The 26,671-nt window shown below is 34.9% G+C and overlaps 1 protein-coding gene and 1 non-coding gene across 2 annotated transcripts; one reads left to right on the forward strand and one right to left on the reverse strand.

Moving 5' to 3' along the window:
• Positions 1-467: 467 nt before the first annotated feature.
• On the reverse strand, positions 468-13,042 carry LOC104599096 (uncharacterized). Its single transcript, XM_010261470.3, has 3 exons — positions 12,604-13,042; positions 10,738-11,804; positions 468-850 (listed from the first exon to the last, which is right to left on the reverse strand). Exons 1-3 carry the CDS (start codon positions 12,922-12,924, stop codon positions 649-651), a joined length of 1,590 nt encoding a protein of 529 aa, XP_010259772.1. The 5' UTR covers positions 12,925-13,042; the 3' UTR covers positions 468-648.
• A 10,750-nt stretch (positions 13,043-23,792) lies between these two features.
• Positions 23,793-23,866, forward strand: TRNAT-AGU (transfer RNA threonine (anticodon AGU)). Its single transcript has one exon. It is a non-coding gene; the product is annotated as a tRNA-Thr (tRNA).
• The last annotated feature ends 2,805 nt before the right edge of the window (positions 23,867-26,671 follow it).

The raw sequence follows: 26,671 nt of genomic DNA on the forward strand, positions 1-26,671 counted from the left end.
AACACGTTATCAGTTGGACCTATTACCAAATACCAAATTTTTTTTTATCGTTAATACCAAGGGATGGGCTTTCACAATGTTATCCCTGCTAGCCATTAAACAATCAGAGGGTGCCTTTTGTAGTTATATTTACCCTCATTGAACCCTATGGATTTAACCGAAGATCAGGACGCAAAGGATGCTAATTCTGTAGAGATTTGAGATCCAAAATCCATGGAGGGCAACCAAACTACTGCAAGAACACCTCATGCAGCTGGAAATAGTCTCTTGATATGCATGAAGTTCTGTTTAATTATAATAGAAAACTGATCCCATCTCTTGGTTCAGAAAAACCAACTGATTTATCTCCTCCAGTAGCAAAGAATGATGCTTGCAATAGCTGCAGTTTGGCAATATCTTCTGTTCATTCAAAAGCATTAGATAATCATCCATTAACTAACATGATTCATATGATGGTATGAGCCTGCTTTTTCAACTTTTAGAAAATTCTTTTTGCCATGTGACCAAAACATTAGTAGCAGTGACTATAACAGAATGCTATAACCTGTACTGCTATTTAAACATTGGCGTATACAGAATAGATAATGGTTACTTTGCAGATGGACAACAGAAATTGCACCAATATCACTCAACAAACCAGGTCTAGTTTCACAAAACTGAATCAAAACCATGCACATTTTTGGGAATTGAAAGATTGCTTTCAAGCATAAAGGAGAGATCATGCATCTGTGAAATTAACATCTCTACATCAGGGTCAGCTGTCTCTGACTGTATGTTTGTCTCATGACTTTCATCTCCATTAGCTGCTTTGTTGGGATTCCATTCAGTTTGGCCACCCACATCTGCAAACCTGTAATTACATAGCAGAAGATATCAGAGAGGTTTCTTTTGCAGAGCATATGACAGAGGTTTATCATAAGGGGTTCTCTCATTTTGGGGAAAGGGGACTCATAGTTGAGTTGAGTTTTGTGCTATCATAACTTGCCACATCATGTATGCAGAGGAAATAGGTCTACTTCATGATGTATCTCACCTGATGGTGTCTACAAAAATCAGTGTGAATAGAAGATGATCCAAATCATACTTCAATTTGATATTCATCTCAGATTCTCAGTAGATCTCCATTATGAGATCCATTAGATGGTTGTCTAGATCTCAAATGTGAGAGGTGGCAAGCTATGAAGCTCTAGATGACCCTATGGGTCCTGTAGCCCACAGACAAGTTTCTGCCATCTGTAAATATTATAATGAGCTTGAGTTTTATATATCAGGGAGTAAAATTGAAATATTGATTGAACATCGTTTTGCAGTCAACATAATCACCAAAAAATAGAATAAAGAGGAAAGGGACAGGCACTAAGGGAACCATCAAGAAATCCAATCCGGCCCTGTCAAATTAATTCATCAAAACAAGTATAATTCACTCTGAATGGGAACTAGACAGGCATCATAAGACCTGACCAGCTTTCATTATTTTAAGTAATAAAATGAGAAATGTGTTATAGATAATACGTAACAAAACTGTACAGTGGGTGGGGAGATCAGCAAATACTTTGTCAGATGTGTTAGCCAAGCAAGGGGTAAATAGGGAAGAATTGTTTCGGGCACAGTTGTGATTCAGGCTTTTCTTTCCTAGTTTACTTGTAAGATTCAAGGAGGGGCGGATCGAAAAAAAAAACAAAACTGTATAGGTTATGGCAAAAGGCAAACCCTTTTCTACAACACTAATTAAAAAAAAAAAAAAAAAATCTCACCCATATAACAAACTCATTGCTTGTTCATTTTATACCTCTCCCCCACCCTCCCAGCCACCCCAATCCCTAGCAATAGCTAGATGGTCCATGTACATCCCTTGCAACATATATGACTATGAGATTGCTGGAGCACCCCATAAAAAATTATTCTATTTTGTTCCTTGCAAATGTACAACGATTGAATAAATAGGCAAGGTAGTAGTAAATGTAACTTTGAGAAAGTGATCTATGCAAAGTCAAAGTGAACTTGCACATTCCAGTCCTATTTGAGAGGGTAATTCAGATAGAACAGAGATTGCACCCCTCCTCCAGGGTCTTATATTGTATTTGACCATGGCTTAGATGATGCTAATAATAGAGAATGAATCCCAAATTGTAACTTGTTGTAAAGAAATTTTATTTACTGGAAAAGCAAAAACCCTGTCTTTGAAGTTGAATTCCTCGCTCCACTGAACCATGAGATTTTCCAACTCAGCTGTTAATAGGCTAGCCAGGGAGGTGTGAGAAGACTTTTGTTGTAAGGTGCCAACTAGCCGGTTAGTAAGGTCTTTGGCTGGTTGTAGCAGAGACTTGGGATCAAATCCCACTTGCACCAGGGTTAGGGGGATTATGGGCTACCCCCTGTTTTGTAGCTCTATGGAGCCAAAAAAAAATGAAAAAAAAGAAGACTTTTGTTGTACCAGGACACTTCTTTACAGGCATAAGCATGGTATCATGGTTGCCTTCTGCTTTTTCCAAGCTTTTCTATGTTGTTTCTCTACTTTTTCAGACTCTTTCTAAGATCCTGGCTTTGGTTTCTTTGTTTCACTAGTAGCATTACAACTTGATAAAAAAAGGGTGCAACTTTGAGTCTTAAGAATAACTCCAAAATGTATTTCCAGATACAAAATGTATTATTAGATTTCATATCAACTACAATCATTTCTTATTATTAATTCATAAGAAACCAAAGGAGATCAGCCAATTCTGTGGTTGACAATTTGGCAAAGTAGGGGAGGGGAGAGTTCTACAGGTTTTGATTCCAGTGGCAGTATCCTGGTGTATATGGAAGGAGAAGAATGCTAGGGTTTTTGATAAGTCCAGAGCTTCAGTTCCTTATCTGTTGAATAAAAGGAAACATTTCTTCCTGGCATGCTGTCCGCAAGGAGTTCAAAGAATTGAATTAAGAAAAAAGATCAAGAGATGTAAGGTAAGACGTGTTTGAAAGAATATAAAAGTACAAGAAAGGAGGAAATCAGCATAGGTTTGTGGAGGCGTGATGTGAGGGACTGTGAGGGAGAGAATGTTCTGGGACTGGAGATCTGTTAACAGCTTTGAAGATTGAAGATGGGAGAATTTGTGGAGGTAGGCCGTTGGAAAAAAGCTTTGAAGATTGAATCCAAGGAGCTCCTATTTGAGGAACTGAGATTAAATGGTCAGTTGAGCTTGAAAATCAGGGAAGCAAAGAGAGGGATGGTGCTGTTAGAAGGTTTGGGGGTAATTGAAGGGTTCAAGGAGTTTGTGGAAGGTGCAAGTAACAAAGGCAAACAAAATAGTTGGAAAGAGCTTCTCTCAGAAACTGGAAGAAGGTTTGTTGTAGAGTGTAAGAGAAACCTTAAAGGTTATTTTATCTCTTTGACAGAATTTTTTGGCAAGGGTAGAAAGCAGATGGTCTGCTTCCCAGAAGGAAGGAAGAGTCAGGACTGGAAGGCAGTTCATGGTGCCTTATGTGAACTGCTGCAACGCTTGGGTGCTAAAAGAGAAGTAACAGTAAAAAGGAGGATAAGCAGTTCTAATAGTTTGGTGAGCAATAATAATAAGCAAGAGACTCTTTTAGTGATAGCTGGGGCAGGTAAATACAGAATGAGAGTAAACATACAGAGAGGTGATTGAGAAAGTAAACTGATAGTTAAAGCTTCAGCTCACATTCTAGATTGGAGGAAAGTTGCAGATCTGTTAACAGCAAGTTTAAAGTTGAAGAGCACGTTTATTTTAACACCTTTTGAGAAGGACAAGCCTTTGCTGGATCTGCTTGAGAATAGAGTAGAAGTTGAGGCATTAAATATCCAAGCTAAACTTGGAAATTTCACAGTATCAAGATGGTGTCCAGGATCAAACTCCAAAGATTTCTTTGTTGAAGATGGAGTGCTGGTATGTCTCTTAGGTCTTCCCTTTCACTTGTGGAAGCAAGAAACTGCTGAAGCCATTGCTTTGATGTGTGGAGAATCACTAGGAGGTGCCTTTTGGGGAGACCTTTGTTCAGCTTCCATTTTATTGAATGGAGTAAAACCTGAGGAGATTCCTCGGAAAATAGAGGTGCTAGTTGAAGGACAATGTTACTCAGTGTGGCTGGCTTCATCCATTGAATCGGTGCTCTAGAAAGAGGCTCGTAGGGAGGGAGATGAGAAGGTTGAAGAAGAAGAAATGTGTGGCAAGAAAGGGTCGGAGGATTCAAACAAGAAAAGCACTTTCACTAAAATGGAAAAACAAATGCTGGAGAAACAAAAGGGTAGCATTCAAAGGGTGGAATTTTCACGTGTGGAAGCAGTGAACAGTCTGGAGGGTGGCAAGTCCTTTGCACAGGTTGTAATCAGTGCCAATTTGACCTTTTTGAACAAGGAAAAGGGGTTGGTTCAAGGAAGAACCGAACCTAGACCTGATAAAACCAAACCGAGCCCGGGGTTAGACGTGCATGACCTTCTTAAAAGTCACGTGAGCTCGCGGGTGTTTAAGTTCGGGCCAAAGCCAAAGCCCATGCGGACTGTTAGTGGTGTTATTAAAGGCCCAAACAGGTCAGCGGGCCCGACCCAGTATGTTAAAAAGGCGTGTGAGCCTTTAATGAATCACGTAACTGAGGTTTCGACTAAGATAGACAACGTTAACGGTCTATCATCGTCCCCAGTCGCGAGACAGGGGGGGAATGCGCGCAGCGCCAGAAACCAGAGAAGAAGCGGGCTTTACAGTGGGTCTCACGGCGAAGTCTGAAGGAGCTTAGCCCCCTGCGACGCTCCTTAGAGAGGCCGAAGCCAAGTTTCGCTAGGGGAAGAACTGAAGAGAAGGAAGAGAAGATTGAAGGCTAGGTGCAGTGCAGTGAAGGCGATGATGAATTGGAGGACCTTTCGGTTGATGGCACTAGCGTGGGCAGTGTAAACGACGAAGGTAGTTGTGCTGGAGGTGACATGGATGGGTGGAATATTGCAAGCTTATTTCAGGGTGAAGATTGCAATCGGCTTAACTCATCCCCAAGACCACAGAGTGTGCAAGGATTATCAGAAGGGGCAAACCGGGAGAACCGGAAGCAAAGCAGGAACATGCCATCTAGGGGTGAACCAGGGGTAGAGTGGAAAGATCACCAGGTTGACCAAAGGACAGAAGTACTTCCCAACCAACTCAGGGAGATAAATGTTTACCAACCTCTAGAACAAGAGAGGGAGGCCGGGAGCAGTCCTTTTCTAGCTTGTCCATCAGTCCCAGGTAACCATGTGATTTCGTTTTGTGCTATTAATGTGTCTCCTATGTCTTTGGTTCCAGATTCCGTTTCTGTTCTGTGTCTTATAGCCCATGAATATGCAGCCGAGGTAGCAAGTGGGCTCTCCGAGGAGGGGGAGAGGGGAAGGAAGGAATGTGGGAAGGTGCGGGAAGAAAGGTATAGGAGTGAAAAAGTGTGGGAAATCATTGAAAGAGTGTTTAAGGAAGTGGAAAGGAAATTGATCTGGAGAAGGGAAGGGGAGGAAGGAAGAGGGGAGGGGCTAGTGGAGAGGAGGGAAAGGAATGAGGGTAGAGATGAAGAGGATTTCGGGGAGAGAGCAAGGAAGGAGGGAGGAAGGATGGAGAGAAAAGATCAGAGGTGGGACCAGAGGAGAGGAAGGAAGGGCAGGTGGACAGAGATGGAGAGGATTCTGTAGGAAGGGTAGGGGTGGAGGACTCGGTGAGAGAAGACACGATAGCAGAATTTGTAGGGAAGTTGGGTTGTAGGCTGGAAGATTTGAATGAGTTGAAAGAAAGCTTACAGAAGAGGAAGAAGCAGATCATAACAAAGAAGAGGAAATTGAGTGAAGTAGAGAGATTGAAGAGAGATGTAGAAGAAGACAAGAAGCTCGGGGTAAAAGGTGATAGAAGGAAAGGGGGAAAGTAGTGGGTAGGTGGCAAGGGGTTTTAAAAAAAAAGAAGCGGAATGGAGATTCTTAGTTGGAATGTGAAGGGAATTGGGAGTGCAAAGAAGAGAGCAACAATAAAAGAGGTAATAAGACGGTATGACCCAGACATTGTGCTGTTGCAAGAGTCTAAGAGAATGGAGTTTAATGACAAGTGGGCAAGGAGTGTATGAAAAGCCAGGGGGATTAGCTAGGTGGCTGCTCCATCATGGGGTGCTTCCGGGGGGATTGTAACAACGTGGAAGAGGGATGGGGTTGAAGGTCTGGAGGAGTTGATCGGAAAGTACTCGGTGTCCATAAAGTTTAAGCAACAAGAGGATGATTACATGTGAGTGCTCACAAATGTTTACGGACCGAATGACTACAGAGAGAGAAAGGAGTTGTGAGAGGAACTGGCTGATGTTAGAGGGTTGTGGGATGGGCCTTGGTGCATGGGTGGGGATTTCAATGTGATCAGATTCTCGGAGGAGTCCAATAAGGTTAACCAGAGGGTGACAATAAGCATGAGGAAGTTTAACAGTTTTGTGGATGCCTTTGAGCTTAAAGAGATTCCCCTAGCACATAAGACATTTACATGGTCAAATCTCCAATCTAGACCCATTTGCTCTAAGCTAGATAGATTCCTGTTCTCTTTGGATTGGGAAGAACATTGGGGAACCTTGGCTTCTGGAGCTCTCCCGAGGGTGACCTCAGATCACTGGCCCATAGTGTTATGTAAGGAGGAAAGAAGATGTGGAGGTCCTACCCCCTTTAGATTTGAAAATATGTGGTTACTTCATCCAGGGTTTACTAACAAAGTGAGGGAGTGGTGGCATGAGTGTAACTCGCTGGTGGAATGGGAGGGGATGAGATTCCATAAGAAACTACAATTCTTGAAAGCAAGAATCAAGGAGTGGAATTTGATGGAGTTTGGGAGGATAGAATAAAGAAAGGGAGACATGATGGATAAGATTGAAAGCCTTGACTCTAAAGAGGAAAGGGGAGAATTTGGAGAGGAAGACAATGATCTCAGGAGAGACTTGAGAAGACAGTTAGAGGACTGCCTGCACAAGGAGGAAATTAGCTGGAGGCAAAAATCTCGGTGTAAATGGTTGCAAGAGGGAGACAGAAACACTAGGTATTTCCACTCTCTAGCATATGGCAGGAGAAGGAAGAACTTTATTTCCAAATTGGTAGTAGATGGAGTTGAGTTAGTGCAACAAGAAAAGATTGCCAGGGCCTGTGTGGAGCACTTCAAATCTATTCTAAGAAGGCCTGTGAGTAGAAGGGTGTGAGTAAAAGGTTTGGATTGGCCAGATGTAGGGGTGGAGAACAGGAGAAGGTTGGAAAGAAGCTCTAATCTAGAAGAGATTAAGGAGGCTGTGTTTTCTATGGATAGAACAAAAGCTCCAGGGTCGGATGGATTCACAATGGCTTTTTATTAGGACTGTTGGGATATCTTGAAAGATGATCTCTTGCGGGTGTTTGAGGAGTTTTTCAAGAGAAGAATTGTCAATCCAGGTGTGAACTCTACATTTATAGCCTTAATTCCAAAAAAGAAAGATGCATCACACCCGAAGGATTTTAGGCCAATTAACTTGGTTAATAGCTTGTATAAGATCATTGTAAAAGTGTTGTCTTTGAGGCTAAAAAAGGTACTGCCAGATATCATTGCACACTATCAAGGAGCTTTTGTGAGTGGAAGACAAATTACAGATCTGATTTTAATTGCTAATGAGAGTGTGGAGAACTTTAAGAGGGATAAGAAGAAGGGAGTGGTCTGTAAGCTGGACTTGGAAAAGGCTTATGACTTGGTGGACTAGGATTTCTTGAGGAAAGTTTTGACTAAATTTGGGTTTGGGGCTAGATGGTGTAAGTGGATAATGGGTTGTGTCCGGAATTGTCATTATTCAATGCTAGTGAATGGGACAGTGGTAGATTTCTTTCAAGCCAGTAGGGGTATAAGACAAGGAGACCCCCTTTCTCCTTTCTTGTTCATTTTAATTGCGGAGATTTTGGGGAAACTGATTCACAGAGCAGATTCTAGGGGGCTCATTAGAGGCTGGAGAGTTGGGAGGGTGGAAACCCTCCTCACTCACTTACAGTTTGCTGATGACACGATTCTGTTTTGTGAAGGCAGTAATGTGAGGTATATCAAGAACTTGAAGTCGGTGATACAACTGTTTGAGCAAATGTCCAATTTGAAGGTTAACCTTGGGAAAAGCTGTGTAGTGGGGGTGAATTTGGAGGAGGGAGAGATCAGGGAGCGTGCTGAAGTGCTGGGGTGTGAAGTTTCGGGGTGGCCTTTGAACTACTTAGGGATGCCATTAGGTGATAATCCCATGAGAGAGAGTTTTTGGAACCCGGTGATGGAAAGGTTTGGAAAAAGATTGGTATCCTGGAAAAAGAACTACCTCTCTCTTGGTGGGAGAATTACACTAATTAAGGCCACGCTGGCTAACTTACCCATCTTTCTCATGTCGGTATTTAAAATCCCAATGAAAATTGCCAACAGATTAGAGAAGCTAATGAGAGATTTCCTATGGGAGCCGGGAGAGGAGAAGATGAATCATAAAGTTAGCTGGGAGATAGTGTGTAGGAGTAAGTCGTGTGGTGGTTTGGGGCTTGGGAGTATTAGGAGAAGGAATATGACTCTATTGGGGAAGTGGTTGTGGAGATTTCCTATGGAGAAGGAGAAGCTATGGGCTAGAATAGTGGCAAGTATACATGGGCTGGAGCACAATGGATGGGACGTTGGAATCAGAGCTAAGACCACAAGCAATTCTCCTTGGAAAGCCATTCATGACCTGCTACCAGTTTTCTTCCCTAATATCAGGTATGACTTGAATTCCGGTAACTCCATAAAATTTTGGGAACAAACCTGGGTGGGGAGCGCCCCTCTAAAGGATCAGTTTCCGTCTTTGTATGCTCTTTCTGATTTGAAAATTGAGTCGATCTCGTCTTTCACCACCCCGTCCTCTTCCACTTCTGAGATTGGGTGGAACTTGGGTCTAAGAAGGGATTTGAGGGACTCAAACTTCAACAGTATTTCGAGCCTTATTGTACTTCTTGATAACGTTGTCTTAGACCCCACTAGGGCGGATTCTAGAATTTGGACACCTACCCCCAATGGCACTTTCTCTTGTGCTTCGTTCTTCAAAGTCTTAAGTCAGTCCACCATTCCTACCTTTACCCCTTTCCCTGTTGGTGAGGTTTGGTGCAGAGCAATACCCCCTAGGGTTGGTAGTTTTTGTTGGGAAGCCTATCTAGAAAGAATCAACACTAGTGATCTACTATAAAAGAAGAGACCCAATACTTGCTTGTCACCTCAGTGGTGTGTTCTGTGTAAAGCGGATGGGGAGACTGGTTTTCACCTACTGGCGTCTTGCCACTTTGCGAGGTCAATTTGGGGTTGGGCTTTCTCCTTATTTGGATGCAGCTAGAATCCCCCATCAGACTTGTAGGGCCTTTTCTCCCCTTCCTTTTTCAGGTGGCGGATAAAAAGGAGAAGGACAATGTGGAGAGGAATAAGGGCTGCAGTATGTTGGAACTATGGGAAGAAAAAAACTCCAGGATACTCTCAAAAACTCAGAGAGGAGCAGCAGATCTGAGGGCTATCATACATATTAGGGTGGTACAGTGGCTGAAATCTTTGGAACTATTCACAGATTACACTGTGGATGACATGTTGAGGAAGTGGGGTGAAATTGCAAATTGCACGCAGACCAAGTCAATAATGAGTGTGGCTTGGACCCCCCCACCTAGTGGATTCTTGAAATTAAACTTTGATGGGTGTAGTAGGGGAAACCCGGGACAATCGGGGATTGGGGGTGTTTTTAGGGATGAAAATGGGGTCATCTATGCTATGTTCTCAGGCCTAATTAGAGTGAGTGACTCCCTTAGAGCTGAGATCTTTGCAGTTATGGAAGGAGTCGAAGGAGTCCGGAAAGCTAAGGAATTGAACATCAAGAAACTCATAATTGAAGGGGATTCAGAGGTGGTGATAGGGTGGCTGACTAAAGATCAAAATGGTTTATGGAAGTACAATAATGAGAGGAGGAAATTCAAGTGGCTGGTGCGGGAGATGGAAGTTAAGACATGTTGGATTAAAAGATCGGCTAATTCCCTAGCTGGCAGTTTAGCTAAACAAGGGGCAGAAAGGGATTCACTGTTTTGGGCTAAGGTGTAACATTAGTGTCTTTTGTCTTTTTTCTTTTTTCCTTTCTTGAATCTCTCAGTGGCTCTTGGAAGATAAGTGTGTTTGTCTTCCACTTGTAAATTTTCTAATGATGAATTAATGAAAGTGTTATTGATCAAAAAAAAAAAAATTCATAAGAAACCAAAAATAGCCCATGCTAAATCCAGCTTACTCCAATAGCCAAGAAGTAACACCTACAACTTAGATATTAACAAGTTCTTGTCAATTGAAACAATCAAAGGTAGTGTGACTGCCTAAGACACTTAACAACAGCAAATGGAAAACATATTAATCAATTTCAAAGAAAGGCATGACATCCTACTATTGAAAACCACCATGTACGGGAATTCTATACCCAACTTGCATGAAGTTTTTTTTAAGCATATTATAAACTAGTTAATTTGGGTAATATCGTGAAGCATAAAAAAAAGAAAAGTTTATTTCAGCTCACAATGGTTAATTAAAGAAACAGAAAAGGCCAATTAAAGTAACACGTTAAAAGAAGGACCGAATTAATCAACTAGACTTTATTTTAATCAATTAGGTGAAAATAAATGTTCTTCATTGAGACGTTTTTCATGAAAATGCAAAACATTACATCAGAAACAAAGTGAAAGATTAAAACCATAAAGTTACATTGCTAAAAAGTAATAGGCAGCATGAATATAAATACCTGTCTGAAATGGAAGCTTCTAACTGCACATTATTCACATGCATAGAACTATTTCCAGTGCTTGACACTCCTGAAAATAAATTTGGTGGAAAACCCCTTAAATCCATTTCATGAAAGCTATTACTTAAGCCCATTAAGTTCGTTTGCGAAGCCTGCTCATCAGATTGCACTGTTATACTAGCAGTCTGTTTCGAAGAATTCGGAAAAGAATAAGTCATATTTCCTGAGCCTGTAAAATCTTGCCAATCATCATCTTCATTCATTTTCTCATTCTTAGGTGCTTCAATGTGGCTGCCTTTCCATAGATCATCTTGTATCCAATTATCACTCATAAATGAAAGACCATTTGACACAACCTTTTGTTCAGCATCACAAGGTTTATTGTTTACTTCAAACTGCTCATTGTTGCTAGATACTCTAACATTGGGAGTACTCCATAGATCATCTTGAATCCAGTTATTATCTATGGAAGGTAGAGGAACTGGACCTTCATTTGGTTTTACATCATTGTCTGTTCTGTTAACTTTACTCTTCAAATCTGTCGCCATGCCAAAGGAAACCTCCATAGAGCTAGAAAAATCAATTGCAGATGATACTGGAAAAGGGTCAAATGATTTGGTGTCCACTGGAAGAGTACCAGAACTAGCAGATTGAAACTCGGCTTCCCAATCTGAAAATTGATCTCCTGTATCACCTTCAGTAATAACTGAATTCACTGATATACTGGAATTTCCGACATTCTTGAACAAATTAAGATCTCCCTGACCAGTGAATGCCTGACCTTCTGTACTTTCTATCTGTTTGTTGGCTACTACTGGTTCCCTTAATCTACTAAGATCAGTCCCTTCCTTTGCTCCAGAGAAAAAATTATCCAGGTCCACTCCTGCCAAGTTCAAAAAGACTTTATTCTCACTTGGTGACTTGCCTGTAAGGCCACTCTCAGTTCTCTGAGGCTCAGAAGGCCAATTTAGTTCAATATCTAACAGGTCAGATAAAACCAACTCGTCTGATTGTGCATTCTGGCCTTTATTTGAATCATTTTCTCCAGATGCTAAATTGACAGCCTCCTGAAAAATAGTTATGCCTATTATTCTCAAAATTTAGAACTCTAGATTTTCAAAATTTATGATCTTCAATAAGTGCTTGTAACCTAACAAAACAAACATAAATATGCTTCTTGAGCATCGACTATTAAAGCCAATCCCAGCTACATGCATTTAAAATCATTAGTTTGTTAGCAAAAGGGTAAATGTAACGTAAGAACAGAAAGCTCTAAAAAATAAGGGGGATGGGATGAAAAAAAACATCAATTAGTAAATGAAAATTCCTACTCCTAGCACCCATCCCCCACTCCAGAAGGGGGGAAAGAAGAAATCAAAAGGAAAGGAAGAAAAAGAAAAAATAAGGAAAAAAACTGACTAGGGAAAGAAAAAAAAAACTGCAATTGGTGCCAAATAGACCAAAGGAAACAGAACACAGAATTTCCACTTGAACCTAATTTTCCTCGGATTTTATTTATGGCAATGTACAACTATTCCCCGATCCTCGCGAATTAGTGAGAAATGGAATAAAACCCTAACTGGAGTTCCAAAATGGGCTCTCACTAAATGATACAAGTATTTAACTTGAGCATCTGACAGACGATTACACTGAGAAGACCATAGCTGACCTTTTGACGAGCGTAGTGGAGTTGAATCAGTGATGATAGCGACAGTGTTGCCATGAGTGGTTAGAGATAAACAAATTCACACAATAACAGTTCCAAACAAGAAAACGAAAAACATAAAAGAATAATGGTTACAGATTTCTTCAAATCAATGAAGTTTCGTTGCCATTGAAGCGAACAAGAAGAGAAAAATCACTCACAGATCCATCCAAGTCCAGAGATTCGAGTAGCCATCTGCACGCAAAGGTATTTTTGAAGGAGATGGGCTCAGGAGGGAGGTCCCTTCTCTGTTGGGCGCCACAGAAGACGCAAACCATTGATTCAAGACCCCTGAGGAGTCTTCCTCGGCATTGCTTGCATTGGAGATATGGAGGTGAGGGATCGAACTCAGCAATTAAGTCTTCGAGCGAAGGTATTCCAGGAAGCGACGGATCGTCTGGATCGTAAGAGGAGAGACCAGCCTGGTTACGCAGTGCGATTTGCACTTCGCGGATTAGAGAAGTTGGAATTTCGAACGCCATTAATCAAGCTCTAGCTGAATGCTGGAATTGGGGTTTCGGCTCTTGCCTCCGTTTGGCCTCAGTTCGAATGCTCCAATTCTTCCACCATCCCGTGTTACTTCCAGAAATCGGATGAGAGTAAAAAATGACTTTTAACGGCAGCTTTGTGTGTAAAGCAACGTATGATTGCCAACCGGGAACTGGTCACTAGACCTGTTCATGGGCCGGGCCGGGCCGTGTCGGGTCGGGCCGGGCTTATACTCTTCATGAATAGAAATTTGTTAGGCCCGAGCCTGAGCCCGGCCCGACCAACGGACCTACAACTTGGGCCCGAGCCCGAAGCCCGATGGTGATTGTGTTCGCCGGAGCTAAGTTTTGTGGTGACTGTGAGTTGCGATTTTAACAGTGAAAAGTGTGTCAGTTCGCGTCTAAGAAAGAGAGAGAGAGAGAGAGAACTCGCCGCCGCTGCCGGTGCCTATATTCGCCGCCTCGCCGGTGTCTAAGATTTGAAAGAGAAGTGAGAAGAAAAACGAGAGAGAGAAAGAAAGAGAGAGAAAGAGAGAGAGAGAGAGAGAGAGGACTCACCGTCAGAGTTGTTGCGCCGGTGAATGTTCGTCGCCTCGCCGGTTGTGTGGCTACCTGAGAGTGTGAGGACTGAGGAAGATGTGAAGACTGAAGAGAAGAGAGGTTCGACTAAGGGGAAACAGGTGAAAGAGGTGAAAGAGAAGAGAGGTTCGGCTTAGGGAGTTAGGGTTTTTTAAGTTTAGTCTATAGGTCGGGCCGGGTCGGGCTATTTTGGCAAATCCCGAGCCCGGCTCGAATTTATTGTGGGTCGGGCTTTTTGGCCCGGGGTTAAGCCCACTGGTTCATTTGAGTATTCAAGCCCATCCAAGGGCCGGGCCGGCCCATCAGACCACCCGACCCATGAATAGGTCTACCAGCCACCCAATTACCTCTCCCATAGCCAAACGAGCCCTTATCATCAGATGGTTTTTTAACAATCTGATTTCACAGGAGCTGTCAATGGGTCAGGATATAACCTAACTGGTTATACTTAGAAAGGTTGTGTTTGGTTTGAAGAAAAAAGTAGGTAAAGGAAGGTAAGGAAATCTTTACAAAACTTGTATAGGTTTCCTTATCCTTCCCTTCTTTTCCCTATCTTTTCCTTTAAACCAAACATAATATTAGGGATTGGAGTTTCTATCCTAATGTCTTAAATATATATATTTATCACAAATTTCGTCAATGGAGTTGATAGACAAAACCAAGTACAAATCCAATGCATAATGGTCCAATCATTTGGATAAAATGGGTAAACCAATGATTAAATAATAAAAATAAATACAAAATAAATAAAAGTATAGAAACTTTTGACATATGTAAAATATTATAAATTTATCATATTAAACAAAATAAATGTGATAAACAAGATTATTTGTAGAATTAATTATGAAAATGGAATAAAAATTTTAAACATGCCAAAAAATTAGATCTTTCTTTTGTCTTTCAACTTAAACAGGTCAACACATGATTTCATAATTATATTTTAAAATGCAAAAAATAGAAAGAAATAAAAAATCTATAAAACACAAAAAATTTGTACAACTCTACTATTATATATTTATCATATTAAACAAAAATAGATATGAAAAACAAGATGTATTTTTATAAAAATACAAACTTTAAATCTACTAGCATATCATGCTTTGATTACGCATCTTTTGTTAATGGATTTTGAAGTAACCATTTCTGGTCACGTACCAATTTTTTGTGATGTATCATTTCTTTTTGGGCTAAGTGCCTTGCCATTTGACCTGCTCCCAAGAGAGGATGGTGGAGCTCCTTGGTGGTGAGCTACTTGGTGACGAGCTCCCTGGTGGTGAGCTACTTGGTGACGAGTTCCCTAGTGGTGAGCTATCTGGTGACGAGCTCCCTGGCAGTGACCTACTTGGTGACAAGCTCCCTAGCGGTGAGCTACCTGGTGACGAGCTCCCTGGCGGTGAGCTACCTGGTGACGAGCTCCCTGGTGGCAAGCTCCCTAGTGGCGAGCTCCCTGGTGGTGAGCTACTTGGTGATGAGCTCCCTAGTGGTGAGCTACCTGGGTGGACTCGTCATTTGACCTGCTCCAAGGCGGCCTGTAACTCAGGGGATGGTGGAGCTCCCTGGTGTAGCGCAAATACTACTTATACTAGAAAGAAAATTTTATAAAGTTATTATAAGGTTGGTTATGTTAAGTGTTGGGCAGTCAAGAAACAATATGTCCAGAAAATGAGTATGGCAGAAATGTGAATACTAAGATGGATAAATGAAAAAACTAGAAATGATAGGATCATGAATTCACCCATATGAACTTAGGACTAGCCCCAATAGGTGATAAAATGAGAGAAAGTACGCTAAGATGGCTTGGCTGCTTGGGGTAAACAAAACCATCTACAACACTAATTAGAAGTGATTCGTAACAAGTTGGAACTAGAAGGGCTAGGATTACACCACAAAGGCCATGATTAGACGTAGTAAAAAATTATTTAAGCAATAATAATTTAATAGTGGATATAACTTTAAATAAAAACGGAAACATAACTTGTGTAGCTAATCTCATATAGTTTAGAGGCATGGATGATGATGATGATGATGAATGGATGAATAGTAGGGGTGTAAACGGATCGAATTCAAATCGGATCAAGCAATATCCAAATTCAATTCGATATCCAACGAATATTAAAAATTAATATCCAAATTCGAATCCGATTAAGTATTCAAATTTTCAATTCAATTCGAATTCGATTAATTAATTATTTTAGATAATTAATAAATATATAAAATAAATATATTATTGATATAAAATATATAAATTATTTATATAACTTAATTATTATATATATTATATAAAATATTTTATATTATATATAAGAATTAAATAATCAATCGAATTTGAATATTTATCGAATCTAATAAAGTCATATTTAAATTTGATTCGATTATATTGAATATCAAATTTAAAATCGAATTTTCGAATACCGTTGACACCCCTAATAAATAGATGTTAAATTTAGAATTGTCATTTTCTACTTCCTTCTAAGAAAAAGTCGTTTAAGTAAATTAATTGCAAATTTTAGGGGGCCTTTTAGTGAAACACAAACTATAGGTAGTTTTTAGTATCTAATCAATGCGTGATACAGGAGCGTTTCAATAAATGGCCCTAAAAACAATCAATTGATCACATGACACATGGAGATCACATAACTCCCTTTTAGCATTAATAGAAGTTTATTTAATTAATGAGATAATTAAATAAATGAAGTGAAATACTTAAATAATTAAGAAAACATTAACATATGTCATATAAATAAATAAATATAAAAATAATAAAACATTTAACAAATTGTTTAGATAAAAATAAAAATTAATAAACTAATAAAATAGTAAAATGATTAATAAATTAATCAATCATTTCATTGCATCATGTTACACATTAATCACATAGCCATGCCTCCAACAACGTTACTGTTGGATGAGTTCCTATGGACTAACGTCTCATATGGCACGCCCGGCGGATAGCAAAGGCTGTCTATTGTCAAACATGTCTTATAAAAAAGAAAAAAAAAAAGAACAGTTAAAGTTTTTTTGATGTTAGAAGTCACAGCTACGTAATCAATCATCAGTGAGACAATGAACATGTTACTGTTCCATACACATGGGCCCATGTGTATTATACACTAGCTGACCCACATGGAGCCCACATGTCAACATGAACTCATGTTCAAATTTGTATCTTTTAATATAGTTGGCTTATCAGTTAGGCTGCAAATGGATCCAATGGAATCGATATAGGTAAATTCAAATTTGATTAATGTATATGTGAATTCAATCGGATCATATCCATCGGATTTATGCCCATTCAAATCGAATTCAGATTATAATAGGATATTGAATAGTATTAAAAATGACCAATACACTATACATTGTCAATAAAATTGACTTTAATATTATATTTCATTAACAAAATGAATTAAAAATAACTTGTATGGAACTTGAAATTATGACAACCTATTAAAAATACTACATTTAAATCATATATATTAATAGACACAATTTAAATTTTAAATATATACTAATAGGGCCACAGAAAAATCAGAAAGTTGATTAATTTTATTAATTGATAATTTGAATTTCCAGCACATCGTCTGCTTCTCTCTCTCTCTTGAAGCAATAAATGACATACTTATTGTAGACAGATGGAGGAGATTGATTATTCTTTAATATATATTGTGGGCATACATATACACTTTGTTTCTCTTCTTGATTGTAGATAAATAATACATTGATCTAGTGTTTGTTCTTTATGCTCAGTTTGGAAATAATACAAATACAAATATATTCAAAATAATAAAAAATACAAGTACATATTTGTGTTTGTATTCTTTCCAAATTAAGCCTTAAAAGAACATATAGCAAAGAGATTTACCTAAGAAAACTGGGCAGCGAATGTTTGATGGGAGTGCTTTTAGAGGAGTTTATTTGGAATCAATTTCCAAAGGTAACATGTAAAACCAAAGTTACTTGCATTAAAAGAGTTGTTTAAAATAGACATATGGGAGAGAAGGGCATAAGATAAGGGCGGAGCCCCTGTTTGGCTGTTTTGACATCCAAAAAAATAGAAAAGGGCGAAGATAAATACATGGCAAAAAATTTCATATCTGGTTCTTCCCTTGTGCATTCTAGAGAAAGGCAATGGTTTGATGGATACATACCAAGAAAAAGAGTTAGATATTCAGATTAGATTAAAAATAAATAACGAAGGTTGAGTTAGAAATGGTTAAGCCTACATTATTTCCTTATTTCCTTAGTCTAAAATATTTTATATTGTAAATTTAAATTTTTAATAATTCCGTCGTAATTTAAATTTTATTTTTTAAGTTTAAATGTATTGAACCAACTAATCAAATCGAAAATTGACCCAAACCAATATAACCCAACTTGGTTGGTTTTCACTAATGGTTGGATGGTTTTGGGTATCCAACTACACAACCCAACCAGGTCAATTTGATTGGCCAAACAACCTACAATTGAACTGAACCAACCCATGAACACGCCTAATTTTAACTAAACTCATAATTTAATCTCTAATAAATAACAATTGTTTAATCTCCAATAATTATTGAAAATTTTTCATATATAATAAAAATAGATTAACATTTTAAAATTATTAATAAATATCAATTTTCTGAAATTTATTTTTCTAGAATTATTAATTCATATAAGTGAAATAGTGTTTTTATTATTATTACATTAATAATTGCAATTATTATATTTTTTAATATCTATTTAAAACATTTTGAAAGTTATTACCTATTATTGTTATTTGAAAGCTTCAATACCTCTAAATTATTTAATCTATTTTTCATTATTTCAATAATATTTAAAAAATTAAATTATTTATATTTTATAATCTTATTACCAAATATTATTAAATCTATTATAATTATTTATGTGTTTTTGATAAAATTTTTAAGGTTATTAGATAATTTCTTTATTAATATATTTTATTTGTTTTTAAATAATATTTAAGATATGATTTAGTTATTAACTTTTTTTAATATTTAAAATTAGTTATTTATAACATTATTTATCTATTTAAATAATATCATTATTTAGTTATTTTAATATTACTTATTTATTGAATTTGATAATCCATAAAATTATAAGTTATACTATTATTAGATAATTTCATTATTAAAATTATTGTTAATTTAATTATTGTGAAATCTATTATAACAATTTTCTACTTTTAATAAAATTTTTAAGTGCATTACATAATTTCGTTATTTTAAATATTTAAAATATTTAGTTATTTAATTATATAAGTAAAATGTAAAATATTTAATTTTTTTTTATTCATTTTAAAATGATTACATAATATTAAATATTTTGTTATATAATGTTTATCTATTTTTAATATTTTTTATTTATAATATTTAGTTATTAAAAATTTTAAATAATATTTTTAATTTTACTATTGAAATTGAATAATTGGTAATATTATTGTTAGTACATAATTTCTTTATGAATTTCATAAAGTATAAAATTGTTAATAAAAGTATAAAATTAATAATAGAAGTATAAAATATATGATAATTTTGTGTGTTTATAATAAATAGTTTAAAGTTATTACATAATTTCATTATAATATTTAAATAATTCTTAAAGTTTTTAATTCGAACTTTCTTCTGATAGACATAGATGAAAAGTTGGGGGATAGGATAAATAGGAATTAAATATAATTTAGGAGATAATTAGTAATTATATATAACTTAAGAGAAAAATAGGAATTATAGATAATTTAGGAAAAAGTTGGGGATAGTGGTGCCACTTGGCTGTATTAGATTAAATTTTGGTAGACAGATTTTAGGAATATTTTTAGGAAAGGATATCCAAAGGGATAAACATAGAGGAAAGAAGGATGGGCTAGGCATGCTGAGATGTCAAAATGGAGCTCGGATCTCCTGCTCACGTTTATCGTAGCCACACATGGAGAACATCTCATCCTCTGCATAGCATTATGCAGGGGGAGATGTTCCCATTTCACGGGGGGTGGTGTATTGTGGGTAGGCATGGATAGGATTCTCGTGGGTAGGAGATCCGGAGTCATCAAAATGAGAGAGGGAGAAGGGAGTGACGAGGTCGCTTCATGAGGGAGCAAGGAAGGCTAAAATGTGAGGGCTGCTTGGGGTAATGGAGAAAGCTCAGGCTATGATGTGGCATCATTCTACTTTAGTATATACTAGTGGGGACCCGTGCGATGCACGGGATTTGTCATGGGAAAGTAATAATTTCCTCAAAGAAATTAAAATTTTATAATATAAATATAATTTGAGATAGTGGAAATTATTAGAGAGCAAATAATTGATAAAAATAAATAATTTAATAATTTAACAATTTATTCTAATTTGATAACTTAAAATTTAATATAAATAATTCCATTAAATCATGAATATATTTTTGAACTTTCTAAAAAATGAGTTCATTTAATTTCTGAAAAAGTATTTGAATAATTTATTCTAATTTAGTAAATATCCCAAAAATTAATTTTATGAACTTGGATTTTTGTAGTTATTGAATGTTTTTCATAATTATTTTTATTTTTGGCAATTATTGAATAGTTAATTCTGAACAATCATTGGTAATTATTAACTGTAATTTTCAATAATTATTGATTAATTTCAGTATTTTTTTGATAATTAGGTGGAATAATTTTTGACATTTAGTAATTCCAATATTTTTTTGATAATTATTCGTTAATTTTGGTAAATTTAATAATTTTAGATAATCTATATTATTAATTTTTATAATTAATAACTATATTTATATTGAATAATTATTGTTATTTTTGGTCGTTATTGAACAACTAATTCTGAATAATCATTGATAATTAGTAATTATAATTTTCAATAATTATTGATTAATTTCAATAGTTTTTAATAATTATGTGGAATAATTTTTGACATTTGGTAATTTCAAATTTTTTGAGAATTATCGTTAATTTTTGGTAAATTTAATAACTTCAGATAATCTATATTATTAACTATAATTATTTTTGATAATTAATAACTGTATTTATATTGAATAATTATTGTTTGATAATTATTGAATAATTATTTATGAATAATCATTGGTAATTATTAATTATAATTTTGAATAGTTATTGATAGTTTCCAATAATTTTTATAATTATGTGGAATATTTTTTTAAATTTGGTGATTTCAATATAGTTAACTTTTGGTAATTAATAATTTTAGTTAATCTATATTATTAACTGTAATTATTTTTATAATTAATAACTTTATTTATATTGGATATTATTGTTATTCTTATTAGTTATTGAATAATTATTTCCGAATAATCATTGGTAATTATTAACTATAATTTTCAAAAATAATTGATAAATTTCAGTATCTTTTGATAATTATGTGGAATAATTTTTGACATTATAAATAATTCACATTTATTGTCAAGAAGAAAATTAGTTATTGTAAAGTTACAAAATTTATTAATTAATTTATTTCCCAAAAAACAATATAAAAATAATTAACAATTATTGTAATGAAATGATATAAAAATAATTTAATAGTTATTGTCAGAGTAAATAATTAATTAACAGACCCAATGTTCCCCGACCCATTGGGTCTGGGTTGGAGGATATGCATGACCCGACCCGAAAGTCTTATCTTTTTCGCCCGCATACAGCTACAGTGGTCGCTCGACGCAGCGACCACAGTAGCGCAAACAAGGGGGCCAACATCCACATTTTTTCATTCCTCCAAATCGAATTCAAGCTGGAATAACACTGGAAGATAGTATTCACGCCGGTGAACAAATAGATTTCGTCAATTTTGGATTTTCATTGGAGGGGAACAGGCTCCCCTGTTTCAGTGTTTGACGCCTGGCAGAGATTATTCAAGTCAAATTGTATTCGCCGGTCGTTTTGGACGACAGAAAAGTCTTCCATCACCGTAACTACACCAGAAACAATAGTTCTTGTAAAATCGACCATTTTGGATGTGCATGGTCGGTGGGTGGTATTTCAATAGTTCCATTACCGGAACTACACCAGAAACATAAGATAAAGCTTTCAGATGCTTGACTAGCTTACTCTCTCCACCCAATGTGATTAGTATGATTTGGAAAATTGAGATCCTTTGGCAGTAAAATATGTATAAAAGATCTACAAAACCCAGACCAGATAAATGATTTTAAACTCAATAAAATAAATAAACATTAATCTTCCCATAGATCAAAATCAATCAGTAATCAGAAATTCCTTCAAAAGCACACACAATCTTGTGTGACAAAGGGATGATCAGCAGTAGAGAGGTTAACGAATCGATCCCAGTCAGAAAGGAAGCGGAGAAGAATAGCAGCACCATGAAGAGTAGAAGTAACAGTGGAGTACAAGGGAGTATAAAAAGTCGGTTTTGCTCTCTTCTGCACAGTGCACAAGGATTAGATAAATTTATAAAAGTAATGCTTTTTTATGGGAATGTGGAGGAGAGAAAAAAGGGGAGTTGGAAATAATTTAGAAATGCGAGTGTAAATAGGTGGGAACTGGGGCTCTAATAAATTAAAGGAGATTGTCTTGCCATGTGGCAACTTTATGGGCTTCTAGAGGGAAGTTTGCACCCCTCTAGAATTATTCGATTTAGGTAATGGAGCAAGGAGAGGACCGCAATCTCTACTTTAGTTTATATATATACCCATAAGTTATAGGGGTGCTCACAATTCAGTTAACTGAGGGGCATTCTTGGAACTGAACCGAAGTTAGTCGGTTAACTGATTGACCAGTTCGGTTCATCGGTTTTTTGGTTTTCTAATTTTTATAATATATTATAAAATGATATAAATATATATAAAATATTATATTTTAAATAATATATAATATATTATAAATATATATTTATATATAATGCATATTTATTAATTTATAATATATAAAATATATATAATATACATAAATATATATAAAATATATAGAAATATATGTATACCAGTCGGTTCGATTAACTGTTGGTTTTTTATACTAGTTAACCGAAACTGAATCGACTGATTCAATTAACCGATTTTTTGATTCGGTTTCAGTTGATTTTTTCGATCAGTTCAATTTTTCGGTTTTTTTTTTTTTTTGCTCACTCCTAATAGGTTATAAACTTATTACAACCAGTCAACCATGCGCAAATCACACCGAATGCATAGATGGAGTGATTCTTTTTCCTTAAATATTTTCCTTTATTTGCATATATTGATTTTTGTAGTTGCTTTCATGGTTCAATTAGTTAGAGCATCCGTTTAGTAAGTGGAAGGTTTTGGATTCGAATCTCAATGAAAACAATTGTTTTATATGTGGTTTTTGCTGAATTGTTTAATTTATTGATTGGTCAAGAAAATAATTTAATAGTAGGCATTTTTATAGTCTATTTCCCCTCAAAATTCATAAATTTATTTGCCAAAATGTATTTATCCCAATCCTGTGAATTGGGAATCTTTCCCCCTTTGACATCAACCCGAATTGTACAATCACATTATAAATTATCCCTAAAAACTAAACTATTTATTGGTGTTTTCAACCCATCGTTGACCCGGCCAATCAAATCGTTCAAACCATCACCCGGTTAAGATTTTGGGTCTGGTTCAATCAAGACCCATCAAACGGTCAAAAACTGTTGACTTGGTCAAAAATTGCTCGACCTAGCCGATTCAACCATTAACCCTGTCGACCCGGTCACTGGGTTGCAAGTTGCACACTCAATGTATGCAAAATTTCGAAGGCTATAACATTGCACTCCGATGTCCGATTGGGGTGATTTTTTTTTTTGTTTAACTTTTCGAGATCTATGTGTCCTAAGGGGCCATAGTAGCCTTGCCTCACTATTTTCGCAAAAAACCTCTTTTTTGGCCTCAAATTGCATTTTTTAATATTTTGATAAATAAAAAAAATTAAAAACTAAGTTAAAAAAATATAAATTAAATATAAAAATACATACATCACATCTAAAGCATATATATACATTATTTATTGATAAAATATATATATTTATACACATAAATACATATGTGAACCGTTTGACCCAGCCGGTCGAACTAGTGACTCGCAATCCAGAGGCAAAACAATTCGGCCTCCAGGTCAGTTTTTAAAGAACTGCTATTTATTTTTGTGAATATTTCATCATAATGGTTTCAATACCAAAAAAATAGTAATACAATTAAGTAATAAAATATTTTATATATGACCCACATGCTACAGGCCTACAACTAGTAAGCTAGTCACTAATAATGGATGGAGTGATATGCTTATCCTAATTTTTTTTCTTTATTTGCATATATTAATTTTTGTATTTGCTTTCATAGTTCAGTTGGTTAGAGCACCCGTTTAGTAAGCGGGAGGTCTTGAGTTAAAATCTCAATGAAAGCAATTATTTTATTTGAATTGTATAACTTATTGCTCTGTTAAGAAAAATAATTAAATATTAAACAATGTTTTTGGTGAATACTCTATAGTAATGGTTTCAATACCACAAAAAAATTAATGATAATTAAATAATGAAATATTTTAAAAGATATGAGAATCTACTCAATTTAAGTCATAAATAAAAGAACTTATTCCATTATCGGGATTTAAATTCAGGTCGCATGGGTAAAAGCCAAGTATCCTAACTGGATTAGATGACAATGGATTGATGAAGACACTAATGAAAATTTCATTGAATAATTATCTATCTTAGATATTACTAATATATAGTTAATTTTATATAATAATAAATTAATATTTAAATATTTAAATATAATTATTCAATAATTATTGATATGAATAAATTAATTTTCAAACATTTATGTATTTTATGAATAACTAATTACTAAAATATCAAAATAATTTAATATTTTAATTATTTTAATTATCTTATACATTTAATGTTTGAGAAGTTTCCAACTTTGTTACGGTGTTGAAGTGGGAGACACGGTGACATGGCTAGAGTCTAATAGTTGGATGATGTGGCAAAATGCGGAGCTTGGGTAGGGTGGAAGTAAACCCATATTGAACTTGGCTTGTTGTATTTATTTTTTATTATTTTAAAATTAAATTTAAATAGAGTTTAAATTAATTACTTTACTTTTATTAAATTTTAATTTATTTAGTAAATTGTTATTGATGTGTAATTTAAGTTATGATATTATGCTCAGTTTATTACTATTTAAAATTGTTAATCTTGTTACAATTTGTTGTTATAGATTAAGTATAATATTCATATAGTTAATTCTAAACTCAAATTACCCTTAAATACTAAACTTTTTTTTTTTGTTGAATCTGAATCGTAATGTTTTCAATAGAAAAATAAATTGTAATGGTAATTAAATAATAAAATATTTTAAGATATGGGAACCTACCCAATTTAAGTTGTAAATAAAATAAAAAATCTTATTCCATTGCCAGGATTTGAACCCGAGTCGCTTGGGTGAAAGCCATGTATCCTAAGCGGACTAGACAATAATGGATTGATGAAAACATTACTATAATTTTCATGTAATAATTATTAATTTCAAATATTACTAATATATAATAATAAATTAATACTTAAATATCAAAATTTGATTACTCAATAATTATTGACATGAATAAATTAATTTTCAATTGTTTATGTATTTTATGAATAATTAATTACTAAATATCAAAATTAATTGATATTATAATTATTTTAATTATCTTTACATTTAATGTTTGAGAAGTTTCCAACTTTGTTACAGTGTTCAAATGGGAGGTAGGGTGACATAACCAAGGGCTAATAGTTAGATGATGTGGCAAAATGCAGAGCTTGGGTAGGGTGAAGGTAAACTCATATTGAACTTGGCTTATTGTATTTATTTATTTTATTATTTTAAAATTAAATTTAAATAGAGTTTAAATTAAAAATGTTTACTTTTATTAAATTTTAATTTATTTAGTAAATTGTTATTGGTGCACACTTTAAGTTATGATATTATGCTAAGTTTATTACTATATATCTAAAATTTTAAATATTATTATAATTTGTTATTATAAATTAAGTATAATATTAATATAATTAATTTTAACAATTATTATTGTTAAACTTCAAAAATAGTAATTTATTTTGAATTTTCTATCATGTTAAACATTTTAAAATTAAAATTAAATTTTATTATAGTATAATATACAATAATTATAATTAATTATTAAATTTTTATTGATGATATGAAAAAATATTATGTGTAATTGTAATAATTTTCTAATTATGAAATATTATTATTTTTATCATTTGTCCTATTGTATTATTTTTTTCATTCTTATTAATCTCTTAGATATTTTTTACTCATCTTATTTGTATTTTAGATGAAGAAAGAGAGATAGAGGATTGGAAAAAAAACGTTAGAATTAGGGAATTAATTGTTTATTTTGAAATAGGTTAGGAGATGTTTTAGGATGAAGTTTTAGGTGAGGGAGATAGTTTAGGAGAACTTTTAGGTGAGGTGATGATTTAGTTGATTGATTGAGAGAGAGAGAGAAAGTTTAAGAATAAGATAAGGGGAAAGTAGAGTTTTGAAGGTGCATCAATCGAATTTGAATAACCCTTATGGGGTTGAATTTAAATTCAAAATCGAACAAATGGATACCATTTGTAGTCTTATTTATCAATCCATTCATATTTGAATTAGTCTTAAGGCGTCATTTTCATAATAAAGAGGTGCTAGTTAAGTTAAATGGGTAGAGATGTTCTGGAAGCTATGATATATGGGCAAAGGTGGCGGTTTTTCTGCGGCCAACTGTCTTAGTTTAAGTCATTTTTATGTTTACTAAATTCATAAGTTTAAGCCAATTTGCTTAGTTTGACTTATTTATGGTATATTCAATATCAATCTGAATTTTATCCAAATCAAATCTAAATCTGATGGATAGGATTTGATTCAAATCTGAATATTATCAAATTTGGATCTAGGTATATCCAATTCTTTCCCAATCCATTTGCAGCATTATCCAGTGTTTTTCCTCTAATTAACTTATTCACTCGAAGGTAAGAATTCAGTTCAGCCAATTCAAAAGTTTTTCAACATCCACTTAATAGTTAAGCCACTATATGACTACATTTTAATGTCTGATTTTTTTTTTACTTGGAACCTTTGATATTTTAAGCATGATTCGAGAATGTGGAGCCTACTACTTTCTGCATGTATTTGGCCCTAGCTACTATATAACGATCCAAAAAGA

The sequence above is a fragment of the Nelumbo nucifera genome, chromosome 2 (genome assembly GCF_055504915.1).
Source record: "Nelumbo nucifera cultivar China Antique chromosome 2, China Antique-T2T, whole genome shotgun sequence".
Classification (NCBI taxonomy): domain Eukaryota; kingdom Viridiplantae; phylum Streptophyta; class Magnoliopsida; order Proteales; family Nelumbonaceae; genus Nelumbo; species Nelumbo nucifera.